At 38.8% G+C, this 27,864-nt stretch overlaps 1 protein-coding gene across 3 annotated transcripts in view; it reads left to right on the plus strand.

The window, feature by feature from the left end:
- prkdc (protein kinase, DNA-activated, catalytic subunit) overlaps window positions 1-27,864 on the plus strand; it is a 287,184-nt gene that overhangs the window by 42,667 nt on the left and 216,653 nt on the right. For all 3 annotated transcript variants that reach the window (XM_069921531.1, XM_069921532.1, XM_069921533.1), the window contains exons 6-14: window positions 1,701-1,813; window positions 11,102-11,201; window positions 11,285-11,340; window positions 13,405-13,435; window positions 14,058-14,215; window positions 16,305-16,451; window positions 25,608-25,772; window positions 26,308-26,476; window positions 27,362-27,411. In XM_069921531.1, the coding sequence (XP_069777632.1) occupies window positions 1,701-1,813; window positions 11,102-11,201; window positions 11,285-11,340; window positions 13,405-13,435; window positions 14,058-14,215; window positions 16,305-16,451; window positions 25,608-25,772; window positions 26,308-26,476; window positions 27,362-27,411 (989 nt within the window). The remainder of the gene's footprint in view (window positions 1-1,700; window positions 1,814-11,101; window positions 11,202-11,284; window positions 11,341-13,404; window positions 13,436-14,057; window positions 14,216-16,304; window positions 16,452-25,607; window positions 25,773-26,307; window positions 26,477-27,361; window positions 27,412-27,864) is intronic.

Raw genomic sequence — 27,864 nt, forward strand, 5'->3', positions numbered from 1 at the left:
CAAGTCTGTATTTCATAGACCCTGCACCAATTGACACTTCAGCAATGCTTCTGTTCTGTTGGGGAGCAGGTTGCTCAATGACTTTGCAAGTGTTTTTATGCAGGTTGTCATTGTGAAGAAGCCAGCTTTACACACATGGGGTTGCTCAATGACTTTGCAAGTGTTTTTATGCAGGTTGTCATTGTGAAGAAGCCAGCTTTACACACATGGGGTTGCTCAATGACTTTGCAAGTGTTTTTATGCAGGTTGCCATTGTGAAGAAGCCAGCTTTACACACATGGGGTTGCTCAATGACTTTGCAAGTGTTTTTATGCAGGTTGTCATTGTGAAGAAGCCAGCTTTTCACACATGGGGTTGCTCAATGACTTTGCAAGTGTTTTTATGCAGGTTGTCATTGTGAAGAAGCCAGCTTTACACACATGGGGTTGCTCAATGACTTTGCAAGTGTTTTTATGCAGGTTGCCATTGTGAAGAAGCCAGCTTTACACACATGGGGTTGCTCAATGACTTTGCAAGTGTTTTTATGCAGGTTGTCATTGTGAAGAAGCCAGCTTTACACACATAGGAACATGGTCAAGATCATTGAATGTATCATAAATGCCACATTATCCCTAGATTTTGATCTCCTCAATGTCCTGTTCTCATCATCTATTATCTACGGCAATCTGTGTCCTCATTTCGCAGCTCGCATATGGTACAAGCTATTCAAAAATAAAGCACTACCCAGAACAATGCCTACATAATCACTCATACAAGTTTCTCTCCCAAATGAAGCAGTTACAGGATAAGTTAGCAGATAACTGCATACAACACCAGATTACAGACATAGATTATACTTGCCATAAATTCTGTAGCCGTAAACCACGTTCATACTCAACAGCTGGGCTGAAAGCATTGATGCTGAGATTAACTTGATATCAAACTATCTTCTCCCATCCTATTTTCACCTTGGTCCACAATCTTTGCAGAACATTGAGAAGATGATATAAAATTCATTACTATGCCCACTCAGATGCACCACATCACCTCTATGAAACTTTCATTTAGGAAGCCCAGATCTACAGTCTTGCCAGTGGGTTACAAAACAATGATAGTGAAGGTGAAGACACATAGCCAATTGATTTAACAAGGCCAGCCAAATAGCTGCGTAATTTAGTGTTAATTTAAAGATAGAATCCAAAATATGCTTGTTACATAATTATCAATCATGAAAACCAACCTGGAAAAGAGAGCAAGGACCTTACTTTCCAACATGGAAGTAGTGGGCACAGCCATTAGCATACTTGGATAGTCCAGCTGTACTGTTGCACCTGATACCTGAAGTCTTGGTTTCTAATGCAGAAGATATCTAGCAGTGAAGGCCTCTTGACTCAGAGGATGGTGAACTCAACTATATGCAGAGGGCTGGGTAGGCCAATCAGTGCAAAGGGAAAGAGTGAGAATATGATATTGAGATAGAAAACAGCTATAATTTTATTAATTGGAGAAGCTCACTGCTCCTGCTTCAGAAGGAATGGGCATACATTGTCAACACATCATGTTCTCCATTCCAGTTTGTTAGGCCCACCCATCTTTTATTGATTTACATTGTCCGACCCCTGTCTTTCTAATATAATTTAAGATTCTTAATAGGCATATTATATAAATTGTTTAAGTCACAATTATTTCATTAATATTTATTTAATGACTTGTCTTTTTAGTACTGGAGAAGATATACGAGCTTCTGGGGGTTTTAGCTGAAGTAAAACCTGCTGAGATGCTTGAAAATTCAGAAAAACTTTATCGTGCTTTCTTAAGTGAGTTAAAAACACAGGTGGGTTTAAATATCATTTATATTTCATACAATTTTGTTGAAAAGAATTGTTTGGCCTATTAACATTTTAATAATACATCTTTTCACAAGAAACAAATACATAGAAATGTAAACAGAAAATGTTAGAAATCCTCAACAAGTCAAATAGCACTTGCAGAAAGAGAAACAGATATAAAACCTCAAATTTGCTGCCTAACACTGAGGTTTTCCAGCATCGACAGTTTTTAAACATTCAATTATGTATGAATTAATGGAATTGCTCAAAACCACTGTGATGTATCTGACTGATCCCAATAATTAAGAACATTTAAACTTCCTTTCTGCTCATGTTTCTGGAACTCTCTTTGGCCACATGTTCTATGTCAGTTAATTGGAATTCAGTCATTAACATAATCCAGTTTAAAATGTAATTTTACCTCCTTTTATAGGATATATGACTTTAAATATTGATGAATGTATTGTTGCCCATATCCTAACACACCTTGTCTGAATATTCCATCACTCATTGCTTGTTCACTTGTCTAAGCATCTGGTTGAGCTTTGCCTTCAGTTTAAAATTCTTATCACTGTTTTTAGAGCCCTCCATTTTCTCATTCTTACCTATATTATCACCACAGTCCTTTGAACTGTTGGAGGTATTTGTAAATTTTGAACTGGAGGTATTTCCAAAGAACCATAGAACGTTACATTACAGAAACAAGCCCCTTCGCTCATTCTAGTCTGAACCGAACCTTTTTTTTGCCTAGTCCCTTTGAACTGCACCCAGTCCATAGCCCTCAATACCTCTCCCATCCATGTACCTGTCCAAATTCCTCTTATAATTTAAAATTGAACCTGCATTCACCACTTCAGCTGGCAGCTTGTTCCACACTCCCACCACTCTGTATGTGAAGGAGTTCACTCTCATGTTCCTCCTATACTTTTTCCATTTCACTCTTAATCCCTGTCCTCCAGTTTGTATCTCACCTGCCCTCAGTGGAAAAAGTCTGTCTACATTTACTCTGCGTATCCCCTTCATAATTTTAAATACCTCTATCAAATCTCCCCTCATTCTTCTATGCTTCACGGAATAAAGTCCTAACATGCTTAAATTTCTCTGTAAATGAGTTCTTAATGTCCAGGCAACATCCTAGTAAATCTTCTCTGCACTCTTTCTATCATACTGATATCTTTCCTGTAGTTAGGTGACTAAAACGTCACACAACACTTCATATTTGACCTCACCAATGTCTTATACAACTTTACCATAACATCCCAACTCCTACACTCAGTACTTTGATTTATGAAGGCCAATATGCCAAAAGCTCTCTTTACAACCCTATCAAAACCATGTTGACATTTTCAGGGAATTATATATCTTTATTCTCAGATCCATCTGTTCTACTGCACTCCTCAGTGCCCTACCATTTACGGGGTATATCCTTTCTTGATTTGTCCTTCTAAAATGCAACCCTTCACACTTGTGTGCAATAAGTTCCATCTGCCATTTTTTCAGCCCATTTTTTCAGCTAGTCCAGATCCCTCTCCAAGATTTGAAAACCTTCTTCGCTTCCACAACGCCTCCAATCTTAGTGTCATCTGCAAACTTGCTGATTCAATTTACCAAACTATCATCCAGATCATTGATAAAGATGACAAACAATAATGGTCCCAGCACCGATCTCTGAGGCACACCACCAGTCTGAGAAGCAGTCATCCATCATTACTCTGGCTTCTCCAGCCCAGCCATTGTCGAATCTAATTCACTGTTTCACCTAGCATCTGAACCTTCCAGACTAACCTCCCATGTGGGACCTTTTTGAAGGTCAACATTCACAGCTTTTCCTTCATCAATTTTCCTGGTAACCACCTTGAAAAACTATAAGATTGGTTAAACATGACCTACCACACACAAAGCCTTGTCGACTACCCCTAATCAGTTTCTGGCTATGCAAATAATTCTATTTCTGATCTCTGAACATTTTCCAATAATTGGCTTACTACTGATGTCAGGCTCAACAGCTTATAATTTCTAGGGGTACTTTTGGAGCCTTTTTAAACAGCAGAACAACGTGAGCTACCCTTCAATCCTCTGGCACCACACCCGTGGCTAAGGACATTTTAAATATTTCTGCCAGGTCCAAATTTCTATACTAGCTTCCCTCAATATTTTGCCAGGCCCTGGGGATTTATCTACCCTTATTTGCTTTAAGTCAGCAAGCATTTCCATGACTTCACTGCTTGTTTTCCTTACGTGCCTGTTTACTGAGTGAATACTGATGGAACAAAAAGCACTTAAGATCTTGCCCCATCTCTTTTGGCTCCATACAAAGCTGACCACTCTGTTCTTCAAAGTGACAAATTTTGTCACTTACTATTCTTTTGCTCTTCATATACCTGTAGAAACCTTTAGGATTTTCCTTCACATTGTCTTCCAAAGTAACCTCATGTCTTCTTTTCACCTTCCTGATTTATTTCTTGAGGTTTATCTTGCATTTTTTATACTCCTCAAGTACCTTATTTGCTCCATGTTGCTTATACCTGCTATACACCTCTTGTCTTCTGAACCAGATCCCCAATATCCTTTGAAAACCAAGGTTCCCTATGCCTGCTAACCTTGCCTTTGATATTGACAGGAATATACAAACTTTTTTCTCTCAAAATTTCACCGTTGAAGGTCCTCCACTTACCTGGCACATCCTTGCCAAAAAACAACTTAGCCCAACCCACACATTCTAGATCATTTCTCATTTCTACAAAACTGGCCTTACTCCAATTTAGAATCTCAACCTGAGGCCCAGACCCATCTTCTTCATAATTAACTTGAAACTAAAAGCATTATGATCACTGGACCCAGAATGTTCTCCTACACATATATCCTGTCTCGTTCCCTCTAGTTGGTGCCTCTATATATTGGTTTGCAAAGCTTTGCTGAACACATTTGACAAACTCCAAGCATCCAGCTTTTTTACAGTATGGGAGCCCCTGTCAATATGTGGAAAATTGAAATCTCCGACTATTACAGTCTTATGTTTTCTGCAGCTGTCTGCTTTCTCTCTGCGGATTTGCTCCTCCTATTCCCCTTGACTATTGGGCAATCTATAATACAACCCCATGAGTGTGATCATACCTCTTCTGTTCTTCAGCTGCCCTGCCTGAGCACAGCTGTGATATATTCTCCCCTTTTCAAACCCTCCCCCCACTGTCTATTGTGCCTAAAGCAACTGAAGCCCAGAACATTGAGCTACCAGTCCTGACCCTCTTGCAACCACATTTCACTAATGGCCATCCTCTACTTCTGATAACTTGCTTATCCTTGATTTTAATTAATTCACTACTAGCTTCTATGCATTAGTTGCCAATTCTTTAAGATCTGTAATTTCTTCTCTAATCCTGTCTGACTTTTTATCTTCCCTCAGTAATTTAAGGCACCTTTAAAATATATCTCTTTGGTCATACTTTTGGCAATCTGTCCTAATATATTTTGTATGATAATTTTGCTTTCAAGTGCCATGGGCATGGTGCTACATTAAGTGTCCAATAAAATCTTGAATATATTAGAGCCATTCGCTGTCCAGGGTAAGCATCTTCAGGCTATTTTCTTTCTATCTAGTAGGAAAAAAATGAAGTGATAGAAAACAATGAAGTGCAGGAAAATTGAAGGGTTTTGTATTGTTTTACATAGAACTGAAAAGGTTATGCAGGTAAGGAAGTAAAGACAGTAAATGTTTGCTTGTCTTTATCATCCCAAGCATAGAATGAAAATAAAAGGAGTGTGTACTTAAGCTATAGAAAATACCATTTGGGCAACAACTAAGTAATGTATTGAGTTCTGCCCTCCTCCCCCACCAGATAGAATGTGATGGCACAAAATCTATGAAGATGTTGGTTTAAAATATTGAGGAGCGACTAGTTATCGTAGGGTTTTTGAAATAAAGGTAGACATTTTTAAACTGAAATTTTAAGCTTTTAGGGGCTAGATAGCCAAGCTAAGTTATTGTTTTCTTTAGTAGAGGGGAAAAGGCTCAATTTCCTGACTTGCAGACAGCAGTCAGTGAAGATTGGTGAAACGCTGTTGCCCTCACAAAACTGGTTATTCAATCCCCAAAGATCCTCTATATGCTCATGACTGTGAGACTAAGTACTGATACCACAATTGTAAGATGGATCTCAAATAATGAAGAAGAGGAGGTAGTGAATCTGGGGGATGGTGTCAACATAACAATCTCTCCCTTGGCAAAATTAAGGAATTGGTTACCAACTTGGGAAGAAGGATGGAACACATACCTCTGTGGAACTGAAATGGTGGAGCACACCTTCCCTCAAACATCCTGGCCCAACTGTTGATACTCAGGCCAAGAAAGTGCAAACAATGCCTTTACTTCCTCAGAAGCCTGAATACATTTGGCATGTCTCCAGTGACCTTTATCAATTTTATAGATGCATCATGGAACATACTCTGTCTACATGTATCATAGCTTGTTGTGGGAATTGGTGTCGCAGAGTTGCAAATGTAACTCAAGCCATCAAGCACACCAACCTCCACTTTATTGATTCTATCTTCACCTCTCTTTGCCTTGGGAAAGCAGCCAACATATTAAAGAACCCATCCCATCTCAGACATGCTTTCCCCTGACCCTTTGGTCAGAAGTTACCGGAGTTTGAAAATGCATACGTTCAGATTCAAGGACAATTTCTTTCCTTGAATGGAGCTCCTATTAGTATAAGGTGATGCCTTGCATTGTTTAACCTTACTTTTCTCTATAGCTTGTACCTCGGTCTGAAATAGCACTATACCTTGAAGCTTTCTTTTATTATAACACTATTCCCTGCATTTTTTATCTTTATTCTTTCCCTGCCATTGTACAGATTGACATGCCTGAATGGCACACACAAAAAAAAATCACTGTAACTTGGTACATGTGACAATAAACAATTCAATTAATTTCAGTTGGAGTTGAAGATTTTAATTTTCACTCTTTGGGAAGTGAGAGTTTGGAACTGTTTGAAAGGATGACACTTGAGGAGTTGTAACCAACAGGCTGAGACTTTCTTTTAGGAAATGTGTTAATCTGGTCTGCTTTTGGACTGCATGGGTTAAATGGGTAAATGGCTTCCTGCTGTATTGTAATTCCTGAATGTTTCCTGTATCTCCTTAGCTTCAAGATCAGTGATCTATGCATTCTTTCTTTGTATCCTCTGTATGAGGAGTAGTTTCATTTCTCTATTCCTTCCAGTGGTACTGAAACCTTGAAGCTGCTTAGTCTTTCAGTCTTTCCTTCCATTTTATTAATAAGATATAGAATCAAGAGTAGGTGAGTAGGCTCTTCCATGTTCTTTTCATTTCAATGAGATCATGAAATATCCACATCAAAGGTAGGAGCATGCTAGTTTGTTATTAGCTAATTAACTGCAGCCAATAAAAGGAAAGGGAACTTAAGTGCAGCAACCACTGTGAGAATGGCCAATGTAAGAGTGGGACACTGAAACTTTGGCGAGCAGAGGCTGAGGAGGCTCTGCAAGTGACAGGAGCCATCAAGGTAAACGACAAAGATAAGACCAGGTGAGTTAAGGTGAAGTCTTCAATTATTGAACAGTGGGAATGGCAGCCAGGGCAGTTACTGATGACTATACCTTCAAGAAGTGCACCCAGCTGCAGCTCCACACAGACGGAGTTTGGGAACTGGAGTTGGATGAACTCCAGATCATGTGGAAGGCAGGGGGACTGATAGATAAGACAAAAGGAGGCAGTTGTTCTTTTGAGGCAGGAAGCAGGTAGCTGGGTGACTGTCAAAAGAAAGGGAAGAGGCGTCAGTGCGAAGAACCTTGGTGCTGCTGCACTCAATAATGTATACCATTTTGGATATTGGTGGGACCTACCAGAGAGAAACCACAGCAACCGGATCACTGGCATAGAGTCTGGCTTGGTGGCTCAGAAGGGAAGGGAAGAAAGGAGGAGAGCAATAGTGATAGATTAATTAGTGAGGAATATAGACTGACAGAGAGAAGGAAAGGGATTTAATTTATTTTAATTTAATTTAGACATACTGCATAGTAACAAGCCATTTCAGCTCACGAGTCCATGCCATCCAAGTTGCAGAGGGGTGCAGATGCCCAGGGTTTGGCATGCCGTCATGGCCTGACGCCTTGCGAGGGTTCACCCTCATGAATGATGTTCTGACATTGCCCTCAGAGACAGATATCACAGAGTCCTCAGCCTCTGTGGGGATTCGTGTAGGCACTGTTGGATTCTCCTCAATGCAGGCATAGAAATGTTCAGCTCATTTGGTAGTGAAGCATCACACCCATCTATGGCTATATCATTTGGGAAAACATTTAATTTCAGTAAGGGAAAATATACTGCAGAGGGCTGAGCGACTGCACGGGCCAAATTGCCACCCCAGTCATCCTACACAAGACGGCGCGGGCCCCCCTTCCATTCCGAGGAGAAGCCCACGGTTGGCGACACGGATTGCCCGGGGGACAGCGCCGCTTCCGTGTTGCGTGCTGCTGGATGGGGAGTGATGCCGTGACGAGCTGACTTTCTAAGGCCAGTGCACCCCTCACAGGAAGTGGGTTCACTTCGTGTTGTGTGAACATCTCTCAATAGCACTGCCTTTAGCAGATGCTACAGTGGTGACTCCAACGTCTTTGGAACCCACCTCGAACATGACAAAATGCAGGATGCTACTACCACTACAGTCACAACTGTATTCTTTAATTATCTCTGTATTAAATTTAGTTTATGTTTGTTATGTTTTTACAGTTCTTTATTTGCTTTCATGTGTACATGGTGTACAATCTTTTTTTGCACTACCATTAAGTGGTAATTCTGCCTTGTCCACAGGAAAAAGAATCTCAGAATTGTATGTGATGTAATGTATGTACTCTGACAATAAACCTGAAGTCTGATCTGAGACGTCCCTGGCCCTGGGACCTGTCTCCTGGGAGGCAACATACCATAATTATGGACCAGAAGATCCTGAGAGACTGGAGTTACAAGCATTTAGAGGCATAATCTGATCAGGGATAGTCAGCATGACTCATCAAGGGAAATCATGTCTCAAGATCCTGATTGAGTTCTTTAAGGATATGACAAATTACACTGATGTAGATCAAGCAGTGGATGTAGTGAACATGGATTTCATTAAGGCATTTTGTAAGGTTCCCCATGCAAAGCTAATGGAGAGGCATGGAATCCAATGAGGCCTCACATAATGGAGACAGAATTGGTTTGCTCAGAGAAGGCAGAATGTGGTTGTAGATGGTTTGTATTCTGCTTGGAGGTTGGTGACTCGTGGTGTTTCACAGGGATTTGTTCTGGGATCTTGTGATTTTTATGAATGACCTGGATGAGGAAATGGAAGAGTGGGTTAGTAAGTTTGTGGATGACAGTAAAAGTAGGTGGTGTTGTGGATAGTCTGGAAAGTTGCTAGATATTACAAAGGGACTTGATAGGATGAAAAACTGGGCTGAGAGGTGACAGATTCATTTCCGAAGGTCAAATTTGTAGGCAGAGGATGGAGGATGAAGCGTGACCTGATGGAGGTGTAGAAGATGATGAGAGGTATTGACTGTGTGGATGGCCAAGGGTTTTTTCCCCCAGGGCTGAAATGGCTAACAAGAGTGGTCATAGTTTTAAGGTGCTTTGGAGTAAGTACATGGGTGGAAGTCAGGATTGGGGGAGGGCAGGTACAATGGGGGGGACAGTGTAAGAGGTAGTTTCATCATGCCAAGTGAAAGGTGTATGGAACGTGCAGCCTGCAACAGTGGTGGGGACAGGTACAATAGGATCTTTGAAGAGACTATTAGATAGGCACATGGAACAGAGGAAAATGGAGGGTTATACAGAAAGGTAAATCTTAGCAGTTGGTAGAGTAGGTTTTTTATGTTGACACCACACTGTTTGCCGATGGGCCTGCACTGTGCTGTAGATTTCTTTCTTCTATGTTCATTAAACCCACATTCTTTAATTCCCTTAATTTCTGTAGATCTCAGTCATGAATATATTCAGTGAATATGACTCCATAACCGTCTTGAGTGCAGAATTCCAAAATTTCATTGCAATGTGATGAAGAAATTGTTTGCTTATGCCAGTCTTGAATGATTGATCTTTTACACCATGACTCTTGGTTTAAGTAATTTTACTCCTCGTGTCTTGTAAGAATTCTGTACACTTCAGTGAGATCCCTCTTATTTTTCCTAACTTTATGTGACCTCTCAGAGGATTATCCTCCCATCCCAGGAGATATTTTGGTAAGTTTTCATGTACTCCCACTATCACTTTAGATGGGAAGACCAGATCTGTACACAATATTTCAGACGTAGTCTCACCAGAGCAATGTATAGATCAGGAAGAACATCCTTTCTCTTGTCTGGAAATCCTCTTGTATTAAATGCCAACATGCATTTTGTTTGCCTTCCTCATTGCTTGCATCACCTGCATGCTAACTTCCAGTGATTTATTTGCAAGGACACTTGGGTTCTTTTTAACATTAATCCTTTTCAATATCTCATCATTTAAAAAGGAAGTTAGGTTTTCCCACATTTTATTCCTTCTGCCACATTAATGCTCTTTTACTTAGCATGTCTCTATATCCCTTTGAGTCCATTTAACAGCAGTCACTGTGTCCCAGCCTTGCATTAAGTTTGGTTGCTTTATGTGTCAAATACGTAATGTTTAATCAAATGCTTAATTCTAAAATCAAAATAAGTCTTTGTTAATTGGTTTGGTGTGTTTCTTTGTCCTCGACCCTTTTTTGGATGGGGTTAAAAATGTGCTTTTTTTTCCTTTTTATTCCATACAAAAATTAATGTTTGTCCATTTTGTATATATTCCTAACCTTTCTTAGTTACTCCAGTGTAAGTTGGAGAGTAGAGTAAGATTCCCATAACTATTCTCCAGCTGTTGAGCAATCCCAATCATTTAGTATTAGGTTCAGCATATGATGTTTGCTCCATTCTGAGATTTTGGCTCCCAAGCTCCCTTAAAACTTTATTGGTTTATTGTAACGTGTATTATTCTACTATGTGACATCTTTAAAAAAAAAGTATATTGTAGGATTAATGGGAATGAGGCCCATCAGTCCAGAAAAACTGGATGCCCAGCTTTCTAATGTCCAAGGCAGGGCAGATCATCAGAATTTTGCAGTTGACTGTTCTTAAATAATGTAATATGCTGTTTAGGTGCAAAAATTTATGTCCGTATTCAACAAAATTGGTTTTTAAGATCTATTCCATGTTTTTAGTTTTTTTTTAATGAATTTACCTTGCCATTCTTTAACACATTAACAATTTTTAATTCCTCAGATGACTTCTGCAACAAAAAAACCAAAATTACTTGTAGTTTCGGGATGCCTCAGAGGATTAATGGCACTTATGGTTAACTTCACTAAATCCAGAGAGGAAGGTGGGTTTTTGTTTGCATTACATGCTTATCTGGCCATAATAATAGGGAAAAAAGGACAACTTACAATTGCTTTTCTCCAATAGATCCACAGACATCAAAGAATATTTTTGACTATGCATTGAAAGCCATAAATCGGCAGGTGAGTTTTCAGTTGCACATTATCTATTTAGAACATTTTCTTTGAAATAAAGGATAAAAGAGTAAATGTGAAATATTGTCTTGTGAGAATTGAGAAGTCTTGAATTAGAAGTGGCAGAATTAAATGAGGCTGTCTTACAGTCCAGTAAAGTTTAGAAAGCTCAGAGATTGTGCTGTGAGATTACCTTGAAACCATATGTGGCAGAAGAGATGGGTACTAAAGAAGTGAAAAAGATGCTATATTGCCACTGAATTTGGGATCCAGAACAAGTCTGTGTTGGTGCTTTTGAACAAGGTTTTCATGTGTCTGAGTGTGTGGGGGAGGAAATGACATCATCTGAAGCTTTGGTTATGACTGAAAACTACAAGTGATGCAAACCCATAATACTTAAAAATGCCTGCACTGCTAGATTGAATTTGAAGGTGACTATTTTTCAAAGAGTTATTAAATGATTTCAGCCACTGACAAAACAAATGATGGGCGACTCCTGCGTAGCTGCAATTCGGTTAATGGACGTGCACCCTTACAGAATTCACAAATCACTGCTCAAAAATTTGAGATACTAATACAGAATTTGCTCTCAGAATTCATGTGAAAAAAGTAAATAAATACAAATTTCATTTTTTTTCAGCTCTCATTTTTTGGCACATGCACAGATGGGGCAGCTTCGCATTATGGAAAAATTGCAATACGGCCCATTTTCTAAGAGTGCAACCCACTTAATATAGGAGTCACCTGTGTAGCATTTAGCACCATCAAATTATTGTTTTCTCTCTCTCTCTCACTCTCTCACACACACACACGCACAGTAGTTTGGGCTTGAAATGTTTATTTTAGAAAATCAAAATGTTTTCTAATGTTTTTGATTTAATAGTGCAGGTTTAAAAATTTTGCATGAATCATGTGTAGAAATTAATATGAAATACTGACTAGGAAATGAGGGAAGTCCACATGTTCGTGCACCGTACATTCACCAAATTGCTGAATGATGCTATAACGTTGTCATTCATTTATATGTCCAATATAGAACTAAGATGAGGGCTGGTGAATGAAATCAGCTAAGCTACTGCATTTAAATATTTAGAATGAACAAACCATTTTGTAAGAAGAGTCCAAAAGGTTTGTTTTGGCACTATGTTTCCATTTTTGAATCTACAAACGGTGGCAATAACTTAAAATTCAAGGTTACTAATTGTTTAAAAGCCTTAGTTTTATTTTTTTGGGCTCATTAAATTTAATTTGGAATTTTTAACTTAACAGAACCCTTTGAATAATTGGTCAGGATTTTGATTTGGGTTATTGTTGCTGTTGTTTCAGATAATTACAAATTCCGCTTACTGTATTTAATTGCTTCCTGTTGATTAGTGTCAGCAGACCTGATAGTTAGCAAACCATTCCAGTAATGGAGAATTTACAAAGTTAGTGATCACAAAAGTGTAAGGAAAGGGTGAATGTTGAAATGTGCATGTTTGGTAAAATTTATGATAACATCATAACTCCTCAATTAATATCCTAATTTCTTAATGGATTGAGCCTTTGATTACTTGCAGAATTTCTGCCTAGATCAGAAAATTATACTGTAAATTTGTACACCCCTCTAAACTTCCCCAGCCAGAGCTTATTTTATAGGGTATTGTCCTCAATGAAAGTGTGTAAAATAACCTCTAGCAAAACTATTGACTGAGAGTGAAAATAATTTTTAATGTTTCCTTTGTACTGGATTTCCATCCAGTAAATATGTGTGGTTCAATAACATCATATTAATTTCTTCCTCTCAACATTGGAGTACTTGTGTAGTTCTATTAATGGTAAGTTGCTGTCCAGTGGAGTATGTGTGGAATGAAGAGCCACTTTTTTTGAAAGTTAGTTCTGCATGGACAGGAAGCAAGCTGTCCAAAAAATATTTTTATTGCAGAAAACAGCTCAGTACATGGTGTATTCAATGTAAATGTAAGAAAAAAAATGGGTTATCTTGTATTACTTGGAAGTGGAGAAGAAAACTAATCAGCCAGTAGTGATAAAGGGTGTCATACTTTGCTAACATGCGCATGTTTCTTTTGACAGTTTGACATGAAGAGATATGCAGTTCCTATAGGTAAGGTTTCTTTGTTTTTCTTCATCCCTTTGCAAGTTGACTTAATAACAATTTGAAATTTAATTGATTTGATTGCCAGGACTGAAGGGTTCAATGTTGAAATATTTGTGGATGGAGATACAAGGGATGTGAAGCTGCACTTTAATAATATTGACACAAAGTTAAGGAAATGTTAATAACAGTAATGCAGGAAATTTTAATACAGTAAAAATATTCAAAGATACCTTATTAAATTTGCAAACATAGCTATTGTTTCTCCTCATTTTACATCAAAGATGTTGATATGTACCGTAAATACTTACAGAATTTCCCTGAGTATTCTCAGTATAAGATTGACCATTGAAGATTGGTCATCTGTGCAAAGGCCACTCAGTTCATTCTGTCCTCAGTGGAGGTGTGTAAATGTTAACCTTTACCAAAACTCATTTGATGTTGACTGAGAATGAACATCATTTTTAATTTTTCCATTGTACTGGATGACCATCCAGCAAATGTGAGGTTCAATAACATCATCTTAATTTCTTCCTCTGATCATGTATAACAGGATGCAAAGAGGACATCAAGTATAAGGATTGTGGGGAATTCAAGATTTTAATGTGTTCTTCCATTATTTTTTGCCCAGCTGCGTTGCGTCTTTTTGCATTGCATTCTAATCAATTCAGCACCTACCTCATGGACAACTGCCAAACCCTTTTTGAAGCAATGTCCATATGTTGTGGCCATACTAATAATGAAATGAAAAAAGCTGCCTATAGTGCTCTTGAAAGTTTCCTGAAAGAGGTAATTCATTTTCCTTCAATCACAGTACTATTCTAATGTGTATTTGACATAGATTTTATTTTAAAACCATTTGAAACTGCAGGGCCATGGCAAGATGTTCTCAAATGGCCACAATGCTTCGTACCTTCAGCAAAGATTATCATACCACAAGAAATGTTATAAAATAATAAAGAATAAAACTGAAAATTTGATTTGAAGTATTTCATAATTGTTGCATGGTATTTTATACACAAAAAACAGTTATTCCATACAGCAGGTTTATATTGTTCCTCAATAACTTGTCTATGTCCTTCTTTGTCTGATTTCGATAACGTCTTTTGCCCATGTACTTGTCTATCTTTCCATTAAATGCTTGTATGCTGACCATTTCATCAAACTAGTAATTTGGGTAAAGAATAATCTCTTCAATTCACAGTTAATACCTATTACCATATTTATATTCTGTTTTAGTCTTTCATGAGATGTATATTCCTTAGTTTTGGTGGTGTTCAAGTCAAGAATTGTTGTGAGACTCAAGAAACTGCAAATGCTGGAATCTGGAACAAAATTATTTTTGTATCTTTTAATTGAAGAGACTACAAGTCTTCACAATACTCCAAATGTGAGTTAAACTAGCTTCTGAATAAATAAAATAGTATAGCCCTTCTATTATTGGTATAGCCCTTCTATTATTGATTGCAGCCCTCCTAGAATTCAGTTTTGTGTTTGTGGTTTTATTGACCTGTATTACGTTTTAGTGACTTGTTTATCAGGCAATACAGGTTGATATTTAGCAGATATTCATTGTTTTCAAATTTAGCCCCAGAGAAGTAAAACAGGTTGTAATAAATCCCAAATTGGTTGTTGACCATTTTGTAGCTCTTCACTTTATTAGCCTATTGACTATTTTAATGGCTTTAAGCCTAAATCCAAAGATATGGTTACTTTTCAAGGTATGTATTATCCATTTATTTTCCCAATGAAATGTATCTTCTCTTTCAATTGTCTTTATTTTCCTATTTGCATACTCACATTCTGTTTGGATTTTTCATTGGTTCATTATGAAAGAAATGTAGAAATTCTGATTATGGGACTAAAGAAAAACCCTGCGTTTTTTTCGGTTAGTGTCAGTGTCCAGGCTCTGTGTGGTTGTGACACATTTTCAAATGATTGTCAAAACCTTTTACTTTGACAGAACTGTAAAATTGGCAGCATTGATATCGATGTCTATGATGTTCATGAGTTGGAACCATTCTGTTGGACAGTCCAGAGATAGATTGATACATTACCATTCATGTTGTAGCTTCCAATCAAATGGTTTCTTGATCATGTGATATTTGCAAGTCTGCTAGGCTGCTTTTTTTTAAATAACAAGGAAAGACAAATATCTGCTCCTCGATGGAGCTTAAAACAAATTGCTGGAGGAACTCAATGGTCTTCATGGAGGGAATTGGATAGTCAACATGTTCAGTTGAAAGGCTGCAGTTACTGGGAGATTGAGAGGAGTGGCTATGGCAGCCAAGGCATGACTGTTAATCACCTGTGGCAGAGCCAGGACCGTGGTAGTGGCCATGGAAGCTGCCTTTACCAGGACTATGATTGATTGCACAGTGCTACTATGCTGGATTCTCATCCATCCTGGAATGGCAGGAAGCTGTTGGATAGAATTTCATTTGCTTGTTGTGGTAAAATGCTAGAAACAAAGCTTGAATACAGTATTCAGTTTATCTAGTTAGTTTGCTTTTACTATGTTTTCTGTTAAGTTTTAAATCCAAAATCACAATTTATTTTGAGAATCCTGGATAGAATGGAAAACTCATATTTTTATTGCATCTCAGTTCACACTGCAATAACCTCTCTAAATTCTTTATTAAGCACCATGCCCAATGCTCTTGTTATTGGATCTAATTTCAAAGGAAAAAAATACCTTCCCATAAACCAGATCCTGAAAAATCCCAAATTGGTTTTGCAGAGGATATATGATTACCAGTAATCCTATTGATAAATATATTCATGTGAAACATTGCAACTGCAATTCTTTCTAGATCACAGTGCAACTGAAAGCAGGCTCAGTTATTAATTTGCATTATTTTGTCTTTTTCATACACAGATTGCCTTACAAGTGAAAGAAAATGCACATTTGCATGAAGACAAGTTGCAGTATTTCATGCAACAATTTTATAAGATAATTCGAACAATGGAATCAAGCAATAAAGAGCTCTCAATTGCCATTCGAGGATATGGACTTTTTGCTGCTGTATGTTTCATTCTTCTAAATTGTTATAAAAGCTATTCCTTGGTATTTATAAAGTACAGTAATGGGAGGAATATCTTGGCAAGAATTACTGCACTTTCTGTTAATAGATTTAAAAAACCATGCTTTGATAATTGGATGACATTCTGGGATGGTGAGATCTGAGAGAATGGGGGATGTTTCCCTCAATATTATGGAAGTGGAGCTGAAGATGATTGGAGGATGTAGTTGAAGTTGGATCCCACAAGTTAAATGTACTTGTGTTAACTGGTAGATCTGCTGAGAAATGAGGCATTTTATAATTTACATTGGGCTAGTTTTGGAAAAGAGAAAATGTATTCCATTTCTAATGTTACAAAAGTCATTCAATTATAATGATAAAGTTTGTTGCATATTGAGTGCTGAATCTTAAAGAAGAAATTGGAATGATTTCATGGTGTGACGGGTTATATTATATTTTATATTACATATTAATATGTTTTTAAAAGAGGTAGATTGTGGGGGTTTAGAGTGTAGGTCACTTCACAAACAGATGGTAACACTTAACAAAAGAGATCTCATTTAAAATGCAAGAGCTTTGCTCGAGCTGAATATTCAGACTCCAGTGATTTTGCTAAAAACAATGAAACTGCTAACGAATTTCAAAAACAGGTGCAAATGGAAGAGTCCAGGCTCAAGAGGCTGATAAGATATTTCAAAACTTGGGACTGGACCCTTGGGGGTCATGTGGTTTTGCAAGCAGAGAGAGAGAAAAAAGTGATTCTTTTGGAGAGAAAGAATTCAGTTCTGCAGTGGCATTTGAGTCTGCAACATGACAAGCTTTGGAAGATTGTTTGAAACCCCATTTTAAAGATGGTTGTGAGTTTGGAGTTCAGCCTGTTGAAAAACCCTTGTGGTCCTTACAAGAGGAAATGGCTGACCAGAGTGTTTCACCTGAAATAAAGAAAAGAAGAGGAACTCTGTGGTGACCTGGAAGAAGAGGTTATCATTGTGTGATGGGTTATGTTATGTTGTAAATAGATATGTTTTAAAGGGAGATAAATTGTGGCAGGGTTTTTTTAGTGTAGGTCACATACAAACATTTCAAAACTGATCTCATTTAAAATGCCAGAGCTCTGCTCAAGCCAGACAGTCCAGGCTCAGGGTGTCTTTGCAAAAACTTTGAAGAATGCCTATAAGAACTTTACAAGTAGGTGTTAATTGAACATGCTGTGGAGTAATGGATTATTGTTTTGGAAAGAAACAGATGAACAAACTCAGAAGATTGAGTCTGGGGCTGCAGTCTGAGTGCAGTTGGTTGTTCTAAGAGGGTCATGTGATTTTTCTCTGAATGAGAGAGAGAGAGAATTCAGTTCTACAGTTCAGCAGCAGCTGGGACTGGAACATGACAAGCTGGCAAGCTTGTGGAAAACCCCCATTTTGAAGATGGGTTTTGAGTTCTTAGTTCAGCCTTGTCAAAGTCCTTGTGGAGATGGCTGGCTGTATAATGTTTCACTTCAAATAAGGGGAACAAAAAGGAACTCTGTAGTGACCTGAAAGAAAGAGGTTATCATCTGGAAATCTCTGATGGGGCAAGTTTCTTTAGCCAGACACTGAAGTGGCTGTTCAGAAGGAATCAGTTGTGAGTGTCCAATGAGCAACAAGTCTCTCTGAAAACCGACAAGAACCTTCTTGAGCAGTAACCATTTACCATTCAAGCACCAAAGCCAGGTGAAATTCAGAAATGTTAGATTCTGTGCACAGTCTAAGAATTGCCTGATACCAGTTGTGACAGATTATAGATGTGTTTTTGGGTGATAAATTGGGGCAGGTTTTTTTGTGTAGGTCAAATACAAACACTTTAAAACAGATCTTATTTAAAATACTGGAGGTCTGCTCATGCTGGACAGTCCGGCTACAAGAGCCTTTGCAAAAGCTTTAGAAAGTGCCCAAGAGGCTTCACTAATGATTGTTGTTTACAAAAAGGCAACAGATGAAAAATCTCGTCAGAGCCGCAGATTGTCTGAAAGAGAACTTGCTGTTCTAAGAGGGTCATGTGGTTTTGAAAGCAGAGAGAGTAAAACTGGCTTTTCTCTGAGAGAGAGGATTGAGTTCTGCATTTTTACAGTCAGCAGGAGCATCTGGGACTGGAACAGAACAAGCTGTCAAGCTTGTGGGAAAAACCCCATTTGGAAGACAGGTTGTGAGTGCTTAGTTCAGCCTGGTCAAAGTCCTTCTGGTTCATACAGGAGGAGAGGACTGACTACCTAATGTTTTACTTGGTATAAGAGAAACAAAAAGGAAATCTGTGGTGACCTGAAAGAAAGAGGTTATCGTCTGGAAAACCCTGATGGGGCAAATTTCTTTGGCAAGCGTAGCTGATTAGAAGAAATCAGTTTGTGTCCTAGAACAACAAATCTCTCTCTGAAAACTGACAAGAACCTTCCTGAGCGGTAACCATTTACCTTTCAAGCACTAAAACCTGGTGAACTTTATAAATGTTAAATTCTGTGCACAGTATAAGAATGGCCTGCAATCAGTGAACTTGGAGGAATGAGAAGTGAGATTGGACTGTGAACCAAAGAACTTTTCTGAACTTAAACACACATTACATACATGTGCGCTTAGAATTAGAAGGGGCTTAAGTAAATAGTAATAAGTTAAAGTTTAATCCTGTTTTCATGTTTAAAGATTGTTAAAAGCAACTTTTGTTTAAGTAACCATTTGTCTTGGTGAATTTCTATTGCTGCTGGGTTTTAGGGTCCTCTGGGCCCGTAAAATTAGCATCAATCTTATCAACTTTTTTAAAAAATTAGAACTCTATATTCATTGTTTTTAGATAATACGTGTATATTGAGAATGGTTAGCATAGCGGTTTGTGCAATGCTGTTACAGCACCAGCGACTGGGACAACTGTCCGAATCCCACGCTGTCTGTTAGGAGTTTGTACATTTTCTCTATGCCTGTGTGGGTTTCCTCCAGGGATGTAGGTCAATAAGATGTATTTGGGTGGCATGGAATCATGGGCCAAAAGGGCCTGTTACCTTGCTGTATGTTTAAATTAAAAAATAAATTTAAGAAATTTAAATTTAAAATTGTAGGATGATGGTCTTTTTTCTCTGGGTATTTAATAGTAATGAATTGGGTCAAACAAATTTGTATTCTATTCCAGCAAGAAAAAGGAATCTTTGCAAATGTTAGCAAACTTTATTGATAATGTCTTACTTGTCATACACTTTATTACAAAGTACATGTACACCAAAATCTTGCTTGCTTCAGCCAAGCAGGTAGAGTACGTCTGTTTAAAAAAAAACAATCCAATATTAAATGTGAATAACTGTTAAAGCTGCATGGTAATTATTTGCTTTATTATCACTTCAAATTACAATCCTGGTTCATTATCTATAATTTCAAGATAACTAGCCTAGAATTATAACCTTTTTGTCTGATTTTTGTTTTAAATCTTGCTTTCATGTCCTACTTCAATACCAATTTACATAAAAAACTCCTTAATCATATAGATTATTGTCAAAGTGCCTTCAAAAGATTTTCTGTATTACCTTCATGAATTTTTGCTTAGTTTTTATTTTTGCTTTTCATTTTACCTTTGCTTCTTCTCGTGAAGAGTTTGTTTCTTTTGTCTTTGTTATGACTAGTGAATTGCTCATTCCCAGTTTCAATTTAAAAAATTGTTCTGTGGCTTCTTGAAGTCTAAAGTGGACTATCATATCGTAATTACAGCCTATCTGTTTTTTCTTTATTTTATTTAATTTTCAATCAACATGGAATTACAAAACAAATTAAATCAAAGAAATATTACAGATATATACAATAACATAGCAAAACCAAACTCTATGTTAATATACAAAGAAGGAAGAATCAGCACATTATCACAATTATCAAATTCTGCACTATTGTTTGTAAATTCAAAATTACACACTGTGCTGATCCTTAAAAGAAAAAGAGAACCCCTCCCCCCAAAAGGAAAAGGAGAAAAAGAAGAGGTAATTCACCCATATAATGTGACAAAATCAGCTGTTTTCCAAAAGCATTATTATCATTATGTGATTCGTCCAGAGCTTACTTCCTCCCTTAAGGGATAAATGTCTTGACATAAACATCACGAGGGATACTGGAGATAGTGGTATTGGAGACTGGAGGGGAAATCATCAAAGATTAACCCCCGTGTATCTTAAATACGTGTTCCATATTCTTAAAAACATGCTGTAACAGGTTGTAAGTAATCTTCTCCAGTGGAACACAACTACACATTTCTGACTCAGCTAGGAATCTGATTTCCAAGTAATAGCTATACACTTCCTGGCTACCGCTAAAGCAAGTTTTACAAATTTGAAATTGATATTTCAATGGCTTCTATATGATTAAGGAGTTTTTTTTATGTAAATTGGTATTGATGTAGGACATGAAAGCAAGATTTAAAACAATAATCAGACAAAAAGGTTATAATTTTAGGCTAGTTATCTTGAAATTATAGATAATGAAGCTTGCAGCGAACCAGCCGGTGGTCAGTGTGGCATTCCACGCTGGGCATGACCCTGGTGTGGAGCACATCTCGTTTGTCACTTTCTCGCACCAGGATGTAGTCCAGGAGGTGCCAGTGTTTGGATCGGGGATGCATCCAGGTAGTCTTAAGGCTATCCCTCTGCTGAAAAAGGGTGTTTGTAATGACAAGCCGCTGTTCTGCGCAGAGCTCCAACAGGAGGCGCCCATTGTCATTCCACTTGCCGACGCCATGCTTGCCCAGGATTCCTGGCCAGGTTTCTGAGTCTTTGCCGACGCGAGCGTTGAAGTCGCCAAGGATGACAACCTTGTCGGCTGTAGGGGTGCGTTGGATGAGGTTGCGCAGGTTGGTGTAGAACTTGTCCTTTTCTGCTGGTTCCGCCTGGAGGGTTGGAGCATAGACACTGATGAGGGTGATGCAACGCTTGTTTTGAAGGGGGAGTCGCATGGACATGATTCGGTCCGAGTGGCCTGTCGGAAGGTTTTCGAGTTTGGAGGCAATGAAGCTCTTGACCATGAAGCCTACACCAGATAGATACAACCTTCACTTCAAGCCAAAGCCCAGGAACAGTAAAGCCCCCAGAAAGAGGTTCAATGTTGGAAACCTGCAGTCAGACAAAGCGAGAGGAAACTTCCAGGCAAACCTCAAAGCAAAGCTCGACGATGCAACCCGCCTCACGGACCCGTCCCCTGAAACCCTCTGGGATCAGTTGAAGACTACCATACTGCAATCCACTGAAGAGGTACTGGGCTTCTCCTCCAGGAAAAACAAGGACTGGTTTGACGAAAACAGCCAGGAAATCCAGGAGCTGCTGGCAAAGAAGCGAGCTGCCCACCAGGCTCACCTTACAAAGCCGTCCTGTCCAGAGAAGAAACAAGCCTTCCGTCAGCATGCAGCCATCTTCAGCGCAAACTCCGGGAGATCCAAAATGAGTGGTGGACTAGCCTCGCCAAACGAACCCAGCTCAGCGCGGACATTGGCGACTTCAGGGGTTTCTACGAGGCTCTAAAGGCTGTTTACGGCCCCTCACCCCAAGTCCAAAGCCCGCTGCGCAGCTCAGACGGCAAAGTCCTCCTCAGCGACAAGATCTCCATCCTCAACCGATGGTCAGAACACTTCCAATCTCTTTTCAGTGCCAACCGCTCAGTCCAAGATTCCGTCCTGCTCCAGCTCCCTCAACAGCCCCTAAGGCTAGAGCTGGATGAGGTCCTCACCCAGGATGAGACATATAAGGCAATCGAACAACTGAAAAGTGGCAAAGCAGCAGGTATGGATGGAATCCCCCCAGAGGTCTGGAAGGCTGGCGGCAAAACTCTGCATGCCAAACTGCATGAGTTTTTCAAGCTTTGTTGGGACCAAGGAAAACTACCTCAGGACCTTCGTGATGCCACCATCATCACCCTGTACAAAAACAAAGGTGAGAAATCAGACTGCTCAAACTACAGGGGAATCACGCTGCTCTCCATTGCAGGCAAAATCTTCGCTAGGATTCTACTTAATAGAATAATACCTAGTGTCGCCGAGAATATTCTCCCAGAATCACAGTGCGGCTTTCGCACAAACAGAGGAACTACTGACATGGTCTTTGCCCTCAGACAGCTCCAAGAAAAGTGCAGAGAACAAAACAAAGGACTCTACATCACCTTTGTTGACCTCACCAAAGCCTTCGACACCGTGAGCAGGAAAGGGCTTTGGCAAATACTAGAGCGCATCGGATGTCCCCCAAAGTTCCTCAACATGATTATCCAACTGCACGAAAATCAACAAGGTCGGGTCAGATACAGCAATGAGCTCTCTGAACCCTTCTCCATTAACAATGGCGTGAAGCAAGGCTGTGTTCTCGCACCAACCCTCTTTTCAATCTTCTTCAGCATGATGCTGAACCAAGCCATGAAAGACCCCAACAATGAAGACGCTGTTTACATCCGGTACCGCACGGATGGCAGTCTCTTCAATCTGAGGCGCCTGCAAGCTCACACCAAGACACAAGAGAAACTTGTCCGTGAACTACTCTTTGCAGACGATGCCGCTTTAGTTGCCCATTCAGAGCCAGCTCTTCAGCGCTTGACGTCCTGCTTTGCGGAAACTGCCAAAGTGTTTGGCCTGGAAGTCAGCCTGAAGAAAACTGAGGTCCTCCATCAGCCAGCTTCCCACCATGACTACCAGCCCCCCCACATCTCCATCGGGCACACAAAACTCAAAAGGGTCAACCAGTTTACCTATCTCGGCTGCACCATTTCATCAGATGCAAGGATCGACAATGAGATAGACAACAGACTCGCTAAGTCAAATAGCGCCTTTGGAAGACTGCACAAAAGAGTCTGGAAAAACAACCAACTGAAAAACCTCACAAAGATAAGCGTATACAGAGCCGTTGTCATACCCACACTCCTATTCGGCTCCGAATCATGGGTCCTCTACCGGCATCACCTACGGCTCCTAGAACGCTTCCACCAGCGTTGTCTCCGCTCCATCCTCAACATCCATTGGAGCGCTTTCATCCCTAACGTCGAAGTACTCGAGATGGCAGAGGTCGACAGCATCGAGTCCACGCTGCTGAAGATCCAGCTGCGCTGGGTGGGTCACGTCTCCAGAATGGAGGACCATCGCCTTCCCAAGATCGTGTTATATGGCGAGCTCTCCACTGGCCACCATGACAGAGGTGCCTCAAAGAAAAGGTACAAGGACTGCCTAAAGAAATCTCTTGGTGCCTGCCACATTGACCACCGCCAGTGGGCTGATATCGCCTCAAACCGTGCATCTTGGCGCCTCACAGTTTGGCGGGCAGCAATCTCCTTTGAAGAAGACCGCAGAGCCCACCTCACTGACAAAAGGCAAAGGAGGAAAAACCCAACCCCAACCAACCATTTTTCCCCTGCAGCCGCTGCAACCGTGTCTGCCTGTCCCGCATCGGACTTGTCAGCCACAAACGAGCCTGCAGCTGACGTGGACTTTTACCCCCTCCATAAATCTTCGTCCGCGAAGCCAAGCCAGCCAAAAAAAGATAATGAACCAGGATCGTAATTTGAAGTGATAATAAAGCAAAATAATTACCATTCAGCTTTAACAGTTATTCACATTTAATATTGGAGTGTTTTTTTTAAACAGACGTACTCTACCTGCTTGGCTGAAGCAAGCAAGATTTTGGTGCATATGTACTTTGTTCTTAATCTTAGGTCTTGTATCTGCCAATTTCTCCAATAACAATTCTGGCACTTGAGGGGATCGAATTCCGGTAATTTGTTCCAGGAGTTTCCCCTAATCTTCCCAGAAGGATCTCACCTTAGGGCATGACCAGATCGAATGGAAAACGGTCTCTATATCTTGAAAGCATAATTTGGATAATTTGGATTACAATTTATTTAATTTTTGAGGAGTAAGGTACAATTATATTGCACCAGCCTATACCTTACATTACAGACCAGAAAAATTTATCTATTTCTATACTTAAATCTGAGTGGGAAAGTTGAGAATCACTGCTCTCGACCCAATTTTACTGAAATATTTTGCTTAAGAAAAATAGTCATTGGCCCATTTCCTGTGGAGTTATGAAACCGTACACATAACAAGTAATTTAAGTACGATTAAAATAGTGGTTTTCAAACTTTTTCTTTCCACTCACATACTACCTTAAGCAATCCATTACTAATCACAGAGCACCTATTACATAGGGAATACTTAAAGTGGTACGTGAGTGGGGAAAAATGGATGAGAACCACTGACTTGGAGACAAATTAAGTTTGTTGTTTAGGAGTTTTATTCTTTTAATCTCTCCTCTTTTTATATTTTTGTAATTCTTGTATCTTTTGCTTGCTTTTTGGCTTCTATAATTATTTTAGAGACCTTTCTTTGTTGTATTAGTTCAACTGTTGTCCAAGCCTTTCCCATCCTCCCAGGGAGAGGGCTGAATATTTTACACAGATAATTTGTCTGCCAAGTGTCACAAAGCAATGATACATTTGGATACGATATTAGACCATATTGAATAGACCATTAAACAAATAGCACTAAACCCATGGAGAGCACAATACAAACAACCATCAGGCTGATGCCAAACTAACAATCCGGAGAGTTGAGGCACACGTACAATTTCTAGTTAGGAAATCTGTTACAAGTAACCAAATGGTCATTGAGTAAATTAAGGTTTTGGGTGTATTGAAGATTATGTCTTGAATGCCAACATCATGGAAATGAGATGTGCAGCTAAACAAATTAATTCTGCTACTTGTGCTCCATGTGAGGCTTTTCTCACCCTGGTGACTGCACATCTGATGTGGAGATACATACTGTTCAGTATAGCACGTGTGGTCTAACCAGTAATAAGTTGCTGGTGTGATGAAACGATGATGAGTCAAATACAATTACATCCCTTAAGGAAAATTTATAAATATTTGAAGCAGATACAGGTTTGGGGGAGAGGGTGAGGCAACTTGCTGGCTATTGGATTGCATTTGAAGGGCACTGAGAAATGAGATGCAGAATAGTTCAGTGGATGAAAATGTAACCAATTAACCAAAATGTGAAAAAATTAACATAAACATGCTGTGCAATATATTTTGAAAGGACTACACTTCAATACTTTATTGTTGCAATGAACATACTGGCGTTAATCCAGTCTAAAATTTATTTAATTTTAATTGTCTGTTCTATAATTTTAGCCCTGTAAGGCTGTGAACTCACAGTATGTTGACTTCATGTACATCGAGTTGATTCAGCGTTGTAAACAGATGTATCTTACAGAGGCTGATACTGAAGATGACAATATCTATCAGCTTCCCAGTTTCTTAGATTCTATTTCAAGTGTCATCTTTCACATAGACAAAGTAAGTATGTCCGGTGTTAGTCCTGTCAAGAAACTTTAAGAATCATTCCATATTTGTCTATTTTAATGTGATTTTTTAAAAACTATTTTGTAAACTTGCTAGTTTCCCCATTTTATTTGCACCCATAAGTTATTTTTTACAATCTATTGATTTAAAATGGTATCTTAGTATCAAGAGTTAAATAGCTATGCAATTTCTCAAAATTATGTACCACTCTAGATCCAGTCCCAGAAGGTGAACCAGTCTTGTTCCACTAGATTAAACCACTAATAGTGTGCCCAACATATTTGTGACAGAGGATATTGAAACATCGCTGTTCCTAATTTATTAACAAACCTGTTCTTTAGAAATCGATAAGCCACTTTTTTTTAAGTGCCTTAAAAACAATGGAATTAACATTAAATTGTGATTATTCATAGGGAAACAAAATAGAACAAATTTTCTGTGTCAGGTGTTTGAAATGCATAATTATTAAAAACTGCATTTTATTAATAAACTGCAGTTTATTTTCCGTTACTGTATTTTTTTTCTTCAGATCCCCGGAGTTTATACTTCAGTGTTAGAACGTCTAATTGTCGTTCAAATAGATGGCTTCCCACAATACAGTACAAAGATGCAACCTGTCTGTTGTCATTCCATTGTCAAACTCTTCCTTGCTCTGGCTGAAAAAGGCCCTGTACTTTGGAATTTTATTAGCACTGTAGGTGAGTATTATTTTTTGCTCTATAAACATACCAAGCAGTCACTCTTCCTAATTGTAAAAAATATTCCCCAACATTTGTTAATGCATAGCAATGTTAAAGATGTATTTATCTTTTAAAGAAGTGCTGAATCTGGTAAGAAAAGGGCAAATATGCTTTGAACCACATTCATTAGAAAGATCAGTATTTTAAGTGGGATGAACAGCATGGATTACTGGTGTTTCAGTAAATGACTTCCTTTCTAAAGGTTAATTATGTTTGCAAACATTGTGCAAATCAGTCTTAAGAAGTTTGAATTATTTTAATGCAAAATATAAGCAAGTTTCGTGTTTTTGTTTAACTAAGTTGCTTCCATTATTTTGGAGTTCAATGTAAACAGAATGGCATGTTTAGAGTAGCAGTTAGTGTAAAGCTGCTATAGCGCCAGCAACCAGGGTTTGAATCCAGTGCTGTCTGTAAGGAGTTTGTTTGTTATCCTCGTGGGTTTCCTCCAGGTTTCCTCTCACTATTCAAAATGTTACCGGGGTTGTTGGTCAATTTGTTGCAATTGGGTGGCACGGGCTCATGGGCTGAAATGCTGTATGTCTAAATTTTTTTAAAAGATTACATTTCACATAAATGTTTAAGGGGAAAACTTGCTGTTTGGATGAGAAGCAATAAAGTTTAGCTTTCTTACATGGGGAAAATATGTCATTCCCAATGTAAAGAAAATAATTGCTGCCATTTGGTGACTTACTGAACAATCTGTTAAAAATATGAATGTCTGCAGAGGATTGTTTTCCAATGATTGTCTGACAGAAAAATTGAAATTGTTCAAATAAATCTGGGAATTAATTTGGTTCTTGCATTTATTGAACTATTAATTTAATTTTTTAAATTGTATTTCAGTGCATCAGGGTCTGATTCGTGTCTGTTCAAAGCCAATTCTTCTTCTCAGGGTAAGAGAAATCTACATGATCAACTTCATTGAGAAACAAGCATTGACTGTTGCCCTAAAATCATATTTGTAAGCATTAGCTCAGAAGTACAATGCATTCTCATGAATTTCATTTCAGACATGCTAGGGGATTCTTTTGTATATTTTAATGGGCTATTATCTATTAAATAAAGTGAAAGGAACTTCATGTTAAGCATTTGTTTTTTAGCAGTATAATTTCAGAAACAATATCAGTTGAATGTTGTATTTTAAATATGTTGTCAACTTCTGGCCTGAAAATGCTAAAATACAGGCACAATACTCCATATTTGATAGCCCAAAAACCGAAAAGACCCAAAATTCAAAACTTTTTTTGAGTGTCAACATGACTTCACAAGTGGAAAATCCATACCTGACCTCACCATGGGCATACAAGACCTCCCCCCCCCACCATTTCAGCAGGGAATATTAAGAA

The sequence above is a fragment of the Narcine bancroftii genome, chromosome 2 (genome assembly GCF_036971445.1).
Source record: "Narcine bancroftii isolate sNarBan1 chromosome 2, sNarBan1.hap1, whole genome shotgun sequence".
Taxonomy (NCBI): domain Eukaryota; kingdom Metazoa; phylum Chordata; class Chondrichthyes; order Torpediniformes; family Narcinidae; genus Narcine; species Narcine bancroftii.